This window comes from Denticeps clupeoides, chromosome 3, assembly GCF_900700375.1.
Source record: "Denticeps clupeoides chromosome 3, fDenClu1.1, whole genome shotgun sequence".
Taxonomy (NCBI): Eukaryota; Metazoa; Chordata; class Actinopteri; order Clupeiformes; family Denticipitidae; genus Denticeps; species Denticeps clupeoides.
Genome location: NC_041709.1, coordinates 14742272 through 14754282, shown reverse-complemented (window position 1 = coordinate 14754282; position 12011 = coordinate 14742272). Strand labels below are relative to the sequence as shown.

Below are 12011 nucleotides of genomic sequence, written 5' to 3'. Positions count from 1 at the left end.
ATTTAACAGAACACACACATTTCTACACTTGTGTGACCATACAAGGAAACACACAAGCACACACAGACAACAGTTACACACAGAGAGTGCATGTATTTTCCCTACTGGCCTCCAGGGGGAGATGGAGGTTCACTGCGCTAATTTTCAAGTCCCTGCTTCTCTGGTTGCCCTGATTTGAACGCTGCTCGCTTTAATCAGCACATTTATCTATTTCAGTAACTGGAGGTGATGGAAGGGAGCCTCTGTTATAATTAGCATGGCTGCACTTTGTCAGCGCTAACTGTCAGGTTTAGCCTCCTGTTCCATGTCCTAGTGTCAGCCTCTGTAAGACCCCATGTCCCTGTTTCACCCTCCTGTTTGCCATGATGCTTTGTTGGTTACTTATTGAACTAGACACACGTTATGTATGTGTTTGATCCAGTAACGCAGTTATGCCATTAATTTCATACAAATTGGTGCTGCATTGGCTACGCAATGTTTGATCAGACATCTTAAACAGACAACATTATGATAATCTTACCACACTTGTCTTTCCTTCCAGTTTGTAAGGTGCTTGCAACAGTTCATTGTCTGAAAACTGAATTGCAACACTTCAGTAATGTAATGTTTATGCAATACCAATATACGCAGCTAAGTCGACCAAGATGGTGGGATGCACGGGACTACAATGTCACTGGTCTAAAAGCTACACGAGTGCTGTAAAGTTTAACATATGATAACCAGTACTAAGAGTGGTGCATTGTATGAATATTTTATTTAAGCCTGATGCACTATTCAGTATAACATATAAAAACTGAACTTTGAACGTCTGGGTTATGATAATAGTGTTCCACATTATCTGAGTACCCATCTTAACTAATAGGACAAGTAAATGTACAAATATTTTTTCGCCTTTTGGTTTTATTTTCCAGAGAATAGACCATAGAGCAATGCACTGTACATAAAAGGTAGAGTGTGTGTGGAAAGTCCCTGTTTAGTTGTCTGATGGCCTGTGGAAAGTTATTGCACAGGTTGGCAGTGAGGGTCTGAATGCTTCATTACCTTTTCTGGATTGAAAGAGTCTGAAGTGTGCATGTGAAGGGTGTTTGGACTTCACATTGCTGGTGATATATCTTATATTTGATGATATATCTTATATTTGTTTTGTAGGTCTAATTTAACACCAGCTGAAAAGGTTCTTTCAACATTTCCACGATTAGTAATGCTAAATAGGTGTTTTGCTGGTGGGTTCTTAAAATAGATCTTCAGAGAACTTCAGTGCTTTTTGTGCATGGGAAATACTGCCACCAGCAGATGTTGTACAACAATTGTAACTTTATCTGAAGGATTTTGGGGTAATTTTTTTGCAAATATTATGCAATAGGATTGAAAATATGCAGCTTCACGATCACTAAATCTTGAGAAACTGGAGGGACTGAATACGCATGAAAATTGACACCTGCCATCTCAGTTACCTTCAGTTACTTTGTCTTTGTCAGGTGGCTTGTGGAGTGTCTTCACACTTGGAGGGGCTGGCAGCAAATCCAGCCTGGACCAGGAGCATAACCCCTTGCCATTGTCAAACCAGAGCCTCTTCCTTCTGCTGGTACTGGCCAATTTGACTGATCGACCAGAGTGCCCCAACCCTTACAGGCAGGCTATCACCTGCTTCAAGAACACACAAGGTGGGTGTCCTACCTACACTCCTGTAGGGAGTGTTTACATAATGCTTCAATTTGTGAAAGGAACAGCTTGGCCAATTTTTGACTATTCATATAACCGGCTGAAATGATGTTCTTGATCACTTAGCATAACAATGCAAATCTGATTAGATTTAGGTACAATTGGGCCACGGTTAATTATACAAAATTATTGCCCATCTGCTTCAGAAATATTTGAATGAGACATGTCAACATTATCTTTTTGGGAGTTTTTTTTTTGTGGTCAAACAGAAATGACAAGAAATTAATGTGCCCCTCTCCTTTCTTCCAGACACTTCATCCATCCCATCACCACAGCCCCATACATTCCAGATCAACTTCAACAGCCTGTACACGGCACTGTGTGAACAGCAGTGCTCGGACCAGGCCACATTGCTACTCTACACTCTGCTGCATCAGAACCAGAATATGAGGACATACATGTTGTCCCGTACTGACATGGAAAACCTGGTGAGACGCGCACACACACACACACACACACACACACACACGTTACTGTTCAGAAGTTTTGTATTGATAATTGATCAGTTCAATTCCATTGAATATCTCAGAATTGGTGCAAGGGTAGTGGTGAATGCATAATTTCTGAATTACAAAATGGTAGCATTGGAGGTTGATCAGGCCTTGAAAGTTGGTGCAATTCCTACAGGTGTCCCAACTTTTCTTGATTACTGACTACAGCTTGAAAACAGGTCGACAATACAGTCTCTAGACTTAAACCCCATTGAGCTCTATTGACATTTTCAACCTTTCAATGATGGCTGAAGCATTTGACATAGGGTATAAACATGGTATTCTCTCACCTTTTATATTTAAGACAGTTTTGGATTATTTGAACAGATAGCAAAGAAATGTGGTACTCCTTGATTACATTTTAAGGTATTTACAGCTTAGGAGCTATGTTGCCGCCAACTTTTAACAACTCTCTTCTGGGTTTACTACTTTCTGCAAAGGAAATAGGAACTATAACTTGTTCAGTACCACCAATCAGAAGACCTTGGAGGCCATGAGATGTAAATGGAAAGGGGTTCTAGAAGGACCAATTTTCTAGAACAAACATGGCAGAATGTGATTTAAAATAATATATTACTCATCCATCTGTCTCAGACACACTGTGATTCAATTTATATTTGTATGCTGGCTTCATTGGTTTATTGATCCTACATGTGACCGATGCAATCAGTTGCCATCTACAAGCATATGTTTTGGATATGCCCAAAGTTATCAAGTTATTCATCCATCCATCCATCCATCCATCCATCCCTAGGTGGCACATAATTCAAAGGTTGCCGTTCGAATCCCTGAACAGGTTTCGCTGAGGAAAGCACTGTCCCCACACAATGCTCCCCGGGTGCCTTTTATTGCTACCCACTGCTCACTAAGGGTGATTGGTTATAAGAAGAGGGGACATTTCATTGTGTCACCGTGTGCGGTTATGCACTGTTTCACAAGGACAAGCACTTCACTTTCACTTTTTCGGATCTAATATTTGACGCCTACTCTAAAATTTGTGGTCAATTTATTGCTTCATCTTCCACTATTGTTACTGATTATGTACATTTAAGTAAAGGGCAAGCAAACACGAAAAGAAAGATTTTGTGCAAATCGACATCTCTGAAATATGGACACTAGATCAGGATCAGAAGAGACTCTCTGCAACATGGCAACCCCTCTTAACCTTTGTTGAGAATATGGAACCTGGCAGATTTAGTTAACTGCTGTTTTTATTAGGAAACCTCCTGTATATCTAGAGAATTATAGACATAGAAGATTTCTTCACTTTATTTATTATGTGTTCTTTTAACTCCCATTATTAACTCAATCTAAGTCTCTTCCTCCTGATGGACACCTTTTCTTTTTCTACCCTTTGTAATCCATCTGTTCACTCAGTAAGAAACAGTTGGCACCTTAACCATGACTACATAAAAATCCCCTCTGTCCGGTGCCATACTGGGGCAGACTGAGTTAGACATGGAGCTGCCTGCTAGCTGCCAGTGTGTCTTGGCCTTCAGAGAGAGTTCTCATCCTGCTCATTGCGATCAGACACTGCCCTGTCTGAGCTACTGTCTGCCCAGCTAACAGCTCATCCTCCAAACCCTGTCTGCATCTGAGGAATGCAAAGCCTTTCACAACAGCGGGTGATGCAATGGGAACTGAGCAACCTACACACAATCTAACTCTTTTTCTCCCTATTTCCTTACTATATATTGGATGCTTAAGCATCATAAATGTCACATTTTATTATCATAATTGTGTTGTGTGTCTCTTTTTCTTGACCCATGGTAAGGGAATACTCCTTACCATGAAAATTAAGTCTGATATGAACTGATATAAAACCATGCACTGGCTCATCAGTTGTATTTGTACATTGCTTGCAAGATTGTCCAGTTCAAATTATGTTTTAATTTATTTTGAAACCAAAAAATGTTGCCAAGACCCAATATTAAACTTGGAAACCTGGAAATGTATCATCAAAAATTCTAACTATAGTTACAGGTTTAAGACTTGCAATTTATATCCAGAAGGTAAATTATAATTGCTCTGGATCTTGTATATATTGATAGTGGTTTGTAATCATACATTTGACCTAATATATGGTCTAAATTATGCATGAATTTGGGGGGAGCACACAAACAGTTTGGAATTATTAATTTTTTTTTTTTTTTTTCTCCTTTCAGGTCATGCCTATTCTAGAGATCCTGTACCATGTCGAAGAAAGAAACTCTCATCATGTGTACATGGCCCTCATAATCCTTCTTATCCTTACAGAAGATGACACTTTTAACAGATCTGTCCATGAAGTGGTGAGTAGCCAAACCCACAACCTCTATTGCTTTGCTTTTCCACTGCTTAAGTGGTGACTATAAAAAAATTCAGCTGGCTGAGGAAACGTTTGAAACATTTACAGCATTTATCAGATACCCTAATCCAGAGTGACTTACAATCAGTAGTTACAGGGACAGTCCCCCTGGAGCAACTTAGGGTTAAGTGTCTTGCTCAGGGACACAATGGTAGTAAGCGGGATTTGAACCTGGTTCATAGGCCACTAGCCAGTACCACCGTACAGTACAGCGTACTCGACATACACTGTACCAGAAGGCATTTGGACAGATTTACCAAGTAAACCTACCAAGTAGCTACCTCAAGTTACCAAGTAAACCTGAATTCCAATAGAGAAGTACTAAATAAAAATGCACTCTTACATATTAAACAGAAAATGCATTGAAATTAAAGACGTCACAACATTACATTAATGTCATGTCAGCAGTAATGCCGAAAATATAAAAACATGAAGTATAATGGCAATATTCTATAGTATGTATAAACGATCAAGTCGCATAGAGTCTTAGAAAAGTCTATTTCTATTTAAAGACATTAACGACCAATTCGGTTCATCATAGAATTTACACATGCACATTGGTTTAAAGTTGAGAGCTGCAGGTTTTTTTCTTTTTTTTACTGCGTGAAAGGATACAAACCAAAACACCGCCTGGCCTGTCCTGCCATCAGGACGCCTCCTCTCGCCAGAGCCGCTCCGGCTCCGCGTCCCCAGTCACGGCCCGCCGACTACGCGCGTTGCCGCCATTAGGGGACACGGGATAAAGAGCAAGCTGCCCCCCTCACGCACGCCCCTCTGCGATAAAGCCACCGCGGCGACACCCGCCCAAAAGTTTGGACACACCTTCTCATTAAATTTTCATGACTATTTACATTGGTAGATTCTCACAAATGAACACATATGGAATTATGTACTTAACAAAGTTTAAATAACTGAAAACATGTTTTATATTTTAGTTTCTTCAAAATAGCCACCCTTTGCTCTTATTACTGCTTTGGCATTCTCTTGGTGAGCTTCAAGAGGTCGTCACCTGAAATGGTTTTCCAACAGTCTTGAAGGAGTTCCCAGAGGTGTTTAGCACTTGTTGGCCTCTTTGCCTTCACTCTGCAGACCAGCTCACCCCAAACCATCTCGATTGGGTTCAGGTCCAGTGACTGTGGAGGCCAGGTCTCCACTTATTGTTGAGTACATAACTCCACATGTGTTCATTCATAGTTTTGATTCCTTCAGTGAGAATCTACCAATGTAAATGGTCATGAAAATAAAGAAAACACATTGAATGAGAAGGTGTCCAAACATTTGGCCTGTAATGTATGTAAATATATTCTTTACCATGTCACCTTTGTAACATTCCCCTCAGCACTTTTTAATAATATATAAATATGGCATGGCTTTAAAGTTAAAGCTATTTTCCTGAGTGGGCAGCTGGATGTTAAGTTTGGCTGAGAACAGCACATGATCTGCCCAGAACTGTGCCCCACCCGGGGCTTGAGGAATGAGAACGTCTCTGCCACCAGATCACCTGACAGCTATGTGATCTGCAAGGTACCTGCGTTCTCAAGTCCAAGAGGTTTTATGTTTCTCCTGCACTTGGAATACTGAGTGTTTCCCAGCACTTCCCTTACTCTGAGTTGAGCTGAACTCAATTGTTTTGCTTTAGTACTGAAGACAGACAACCCACATTCATTCCTTATTATCATCAGTTCCTTTACTAAGAATCATATAGTCATCCTTACTCACATTAACACCTTTCATAATCCCACTCTTAATCAGAAGCCAAAAGATGTAATTTTTGTTTTCCATGTAAAGTTAATGTAAGGAATTCATGACACACAACACTTATCCAATAAATTGTTTTTCCTTCTTAAGATTCACTTCACTTAAAATCCTGGTCCGCTTGCGTCGTGCATCTGAAACAAACCTTTTCTAATTATTATTACTTTATTTTATTTTTTATTCTGACTTCTAGTTGACACATCAGCCTAGGTCAATCCAGGTCAGCAGAGGAGCTTCAGTTAATCAATATGGAATTTGTTCTCAGGGCCTGAGCTGATTTAAACCTCATCTACACTCTTTGTACATGTGTGTGTCTGTGTTTATGCATTACTATTTTTGGGGACAACTATGTGATCTGGTCTTCACAAAGAAATGACGAGAGTTGTGTTGTCTGCAGCAGTTAACATCTGTTCTTGTTTAACCTTCACCAAAATGCATTTGTCATTGTGACCATAATCAAGATATGCCCTAATTATTGCGTAGGTGCAAAAAAAAAAAAAAAAAAACAAACATGTACGAGTTACCAATTTTTGGAGGGAAGGCTATTCCTCTTAGCCTGTTTGTATTGACTTGTCCTCCGGCCCCCCCCCCCCATTTCTGCAGTAGCTGTACTCTTGATAACAGCATCTCTATTGACTCAACAGACACTTGTCTCCAGGGCTTGGGGAATCAGTGAAAAGTCATCATTAAATATTCACCTCTTTGGTTTAATGATTTTTTTCCCTAGCGTGCAGAGTGCATTTTTAGTGCCCATATTTCCTTGTATTGGCTCAATACAGATCCATATGTCTTAATATTCTGCCAGCAGCGCTGTATTTGTGTCCCAGCGAGCTGTTAATGCCAGTTGCTAAGCACCCCCAGAAAACACAGGGTTGACAATATTGGCATTTCAGCCAGAGACTTACTCACCGGCGGCTAGAACACATTGTGGCACGGGAACTAGCCTGCACTCCCAATAAAGTGTCTGTAGTCTGACAGAAAGAGGCTGTGGACTGCTCAGTGCCTCTGAGCTCAAACACACATTACTGGCATGGTTGCCCATCTGCTGTTCTCTGTTTTACCGAAGCTGCACCGAGTCTCCTTGACACAATTTGCAGTTTGCAGATATGTAATCAATCAGGGTTGGAATGAAAGGTGTGCATGTGTGAGTGCGTCATTTTCATTCTTACACACTGCATTGTGTTATGACCTTCCTTGAATCTCAAATGTCTTTGTCTGAGTCCGGCCTGCTCAGTTTGTCTGCACTCAAAGTGTGGGAAGTGCCCAGTTGCCAACGCACAGATGTTGAGTCTGAGGCTGTGCAGGTCATTAATAAAATATTGATAAAATCTCAGTATCATCAAACAACAAGTGATGAATCCGATTTTGCGATAATAAGCAATTAATGGAATACATTACTACATATACCTCCTATTCTGTGAGAGGGGTTTAGTGTCTGCATCATTTATTATACATGCCACTTGCACATGCTGCATTATGTTCAAGTGAATTTCTTAACAGGTATGGCAATTTATTGATTTGTGCGTCCATGCCATTTACATCATAGCATTTCTGATGTGTTTACACTAGTTGACAGGAAGTGCATGAAGCTGATCTTCCTTTCTTCTCTCTGTCTTCCGTGTGTCTCCCTTTACTTGGATCTTTCAGATGTTAAAGAACATTACGTGGTATACTGAGCGGTCTTTGACTGAGATTTCGCTGGGCAGCCTTTTAATCCTGGTGGTCATCCGCACTATTCAGTTCAACATGACCCGCACAAGAGTGAGTGGGATCCCCTCATCCCTTTTCAGTAAATTACTCTTCTTATTTCAGTTGATGCATTAACAGCTGGGGGGCATTCATTTTACCCTCGCATGTCATAGTGTACAAAAAGGTTAATTTATTTTAAATAAAATTGAATAACCTTGACCATGTGCTCTATCAGGATAAATACCTCCACACCAACTGCCTGGCAGCCCTGGCCAACATGTCTGCTCAGTTTCGCTACCTGCACCAGTATGCAGCCCAGCGGATCATCAGGTGGGTCACAAGTTTCTTTCACACACATCATGGTTTATGTATGTTTAGCTGTATGTTACAAGATTTAACATCAGTAACTAAAATTCCTAATAAGCAAAATGTCCTTGTCCTTGGACATTTGAAACTCACTGACCTGTACACACACACACACACACACACACACACACACTGTGAGAAGCACTTAGAAGTATGGTACAGTCTGGCACCAACCATGAGTAGAGGTCCTGCTGATTTTGTACAGGAATTGATTAAATCAGCCAAAACTGGGAGGATCATTTTTTCCCTCAATGATGAGGCGATGCAGAAAAACATGCAGCTTTTGTAAAATAACACGTATCATTTATTTTCAACTTCATTTGTAGTTTGTGCTGTGCTCTGCTGACAGCCAAAATAAACTTTGAGGGGTGGTCTGAAGGCGATCTTGTATAATATTTAGCCATGTTTTTGTATGTTTGTTTGTCATCCCCTTGCCTCTGTGTCCGCACCGCTTAGCACATTACCTCATGTGGAAGAATCATCGCGGCCAAACGAGTTTTTAATAGGCTCGGCCCCGTAATGCTAATCAGGGCCGTGTTAGCCTGCTGTGAAGAAGTGCTCCACTAACTCGCTCTGTTAGCTGGGGCCTGCCCTTCCCGAGAATATTTACTCATGTATAAACATTTTCTGTTGTGGTAGAGTTGTTATTGTGAAATGAAACTCTTAACAATTGGTGACTGTTACAGATGGGCTCACAGGGCTGGAAGAGTAAACTGGGGGAGCGCCAGTGGCATATTTAAGATCCACTGCCATGTTGCCCGAAATGACCGAACGTTGGCTTGCAGTCACACGAGTGTGTCAGAAGTGCCATCAGCGTTACTTTGAAACGCGGCATGTTTGGCTACATGCTGGTGATGTCACTGCCTTAGCTACGGCTCCCATTCCCAGATTCTAAACAGACCCATTGCGTCTCATGCTGGCCCGGCATCGCTTCCCAAAGAACACATTAAGTAAATCATCACAACAGTTGCTTGTCATCTTCGGCAGAAGGATTCTGTTTTTACACTCCCTGTTTATCATGGAAGGGTTGAATAGTTGTTTTATTTCAAAATCAGCTTAAGGGTGGAGTCGCACAGGCCATGGTGATTGAGATTAAGTGATTCCTTACACCGAACTAGACTGTTTGAACAATTGAATTGCTGCTCTCTTTGTTGCCCTACACAGTACCTGGATTTTATTGTTGAGAGACCGTTAAGGCCAATGCACAAATGAGCAGAAAGAGACTGTGAGAGATCATTTTGTCTGGTGGGTTAGGGTTATTACCCTGGAATAGGAGGCATCATTGTCACCCACCCATTTTCAATACCTTATTATCCAGAGTTACAGGGAAGAAGATGCCAGCAGTGTCCTGATGCTTAATCAGCATGGACTTGAAATGGGCAAAATGTGGAGCAAATGTAGAATTTAAAAGTGCTGAGCTGTGAATTGCATGTAAGATGTAGCTCTGGTTATCCTTTTGCACATCACCCCGGAATATTCTGTTAAGCTCATTGTGTTTATGGAAATTAAAGCCCTCCTACCACCAAACTAAAAATCTATTCCCAAGTTTAGAATAAAATCTGCAGCAATACAATGTGGATGTTATTTGGCACAGTTCCCCCAGCCTACAGCAAATCCTGCCAAATCTAGGTTCCTTTTCCTTTTTGCTCTCACTCTTTAAGAGAATAATTTACTGCAGATTTCTGTGAGTGGGTGGGAAGTCTGTGGTTTGGTTTGTTAAAGCCTGTCATTCTGTGTTCCTTGTCAAGGCTGCTCTCAGTTCTATTCATTCATAGTAAGTACTAGTGAATTTATTTCAACGTATATACACATATATACATAATGTTTCTTTTGAGAAAAGCTCATAAACAAACCTTAAAGAACAACTCTGTGATGTTCTGCATATTATTTTGTAAGATGTATGTAATTAATTCTCCAAAGATTGTTGTGGGGTTCGTTTGTGTTTTTGAGGTGTGTGTGCGTCATTTAAGGCTGAAGAAGGTCATCAAAAAAGGTCAGCTGAGTTTCTGAATTCGGTTATCCAGTAGTAAACCTGGCAGAACTCGTAATGACTCCAAGCTGCCTGGAGGAATCTCCTTCCTGTGGGCAGAGGAACCATTTGAAATATGAATGGCCAACTCTGTTAGTCATAAAGCCCAGAGACTGTCATTCAGTTGGGTCTGTATGCAGACCACACAATCTCCTGGTGTGTATGTGCGCGCTTTTTCTTAGTCACTCTTGCCTGTCATGGGACATGAAACTGGAATGGCCACACATGAGCCAGTGCTCTCCTCTTCCTCTCCAGTTGTTCCTGAAGTTTTTTGTTGATGGAAAATACTTTAAAAATAGCTTCTCTTTTGTTTATGTATTGCGGTACAGCTGACCTGCTCACAGATGAGGTAAGAGAATTGTCAGACACGCGCAATCCCGTATTTCTTTGGAAGTTTATTAAGACTGGATTTATGGCTGTGGATGGTGATGTATGGTAATATGTGGTCTGTGTGTTCAGTGGAGGCCCCGTAAAAAAAATTTCCATTGCGTCACCAAGTGTCCCTGGATTTCATTGAAGTCCATTCTGCGGCCCCAGTCTGTGACAGTGACACCTCATAGCCTCTCTATTTTCTATAAAGAGCAGACCATGCTTTTAGCCCGCTATACGTGTATCTCAATTTAGCGGCCAGATCATTTGGAAGATAAGTAAACAAAGGATTGGTCTTTGTGGATTGCATCGTTTGATGATCCGGTCAGTCCTACAAATCATTTGTAATAATTTGTGGCAGAAATTGAAAGATCCCATGGTGCTGCTTATCAAATGGATCCAGATTCTGTTATTTGTATATGAAAACCATTATCTAGCAGCAATTCATAAACTGTTCAGGATTTATGCCTCCTAAGTGTTTTGTTCTACGGATTGGGATCACAGAAATGACTTCTTTTACTACTAACATTAAGTAATTTCTAACATGGTACTACTATTATTGGTTATTCGCCTCAGAATTATTATCTTGATTTTAAATCACTGTTTAATAAAGAAAAGAAAGAAGCTGTAACTTTTAACTCTTCTTAAAACATACATTTCTGTACCAAAGCATGGGTTTAAAACTGTACTTAACAGCAATAATTGTGTACTGTAATAATTGTGCACCACTCATTATCACTGAAATAGCTTTTTTCCACAGTTTTTTCTACTGTCATGCCAGTTCTTGTTAATACTTGCCCTTCTGAGAATCTCACGCCATCCCAGGGAAACTACAGTTGAACAGCTGTTTGAAACAGGTCTGATCGCTCTCCAAATTCACGTAATTTCAGATTTGATCAGTCACTTTATTTAGAGTTGATGTGGACAGTGCTGGTAAAGGGCTTGTGCCCTTGACTTGGAATTACTACTAGGTGTTGTACAGATGTGACTGTATGATTTGGGATAAAAGATACTAGAGGATACTTTGCAGCGAAAAGATGATTACTTTGAGCATGTGGGGCAGTAGTGTCATAGCAGGTAAGTAAGAAGACCTGTAACTTAAGGGTTGTGGGACAAATCACGATCAGTCAGGGTGGCACTGAAGTCCCCTTGAGCAAAGTAACGTCCCCACACACTGCGCACCGGGTACCTTTCATGCCTGCCCACTGCTCGCTAGGGGTGATTGGTTAAAAGCAGAGGACAC

The 12011-nt window shown here is 40.8% G+C and overlaps 1 protein-coding gene across 2 annotated transcripts in view; it reads left to right on the top strand.

Moving 5' to 3' along the window:
* dym (dymeclin) overlaps window positions 1-12011 on the top strand; it is a 66101-nt gene that overhangs the window by 29476 nt on the left and 24614 nt on the right. For both annotated transcript variants that reach the window (XM_028973566.1, XM_028973567.1), the window contains 5 exons: window positions 1479-1664; window positions 1972-2150; window positions 4379-4504; window positions 7963-8076; window positions 8240-8334. In XM_028973566.1, coding sequence (XP_028829399.1) covers window positions 1479-1664; window positions 1972-2150; window positions 4379-4504; window positions 7963-8076; window positions 8240-8334 — 700 coding nt within the window. The remainder of the gene's footprint in view (window positions 1-1478; window positions 1665-1971; window positions 2151-4378; window positions 4505-7962; window positions 8077-8239; window positions 8335-12011) is intronic.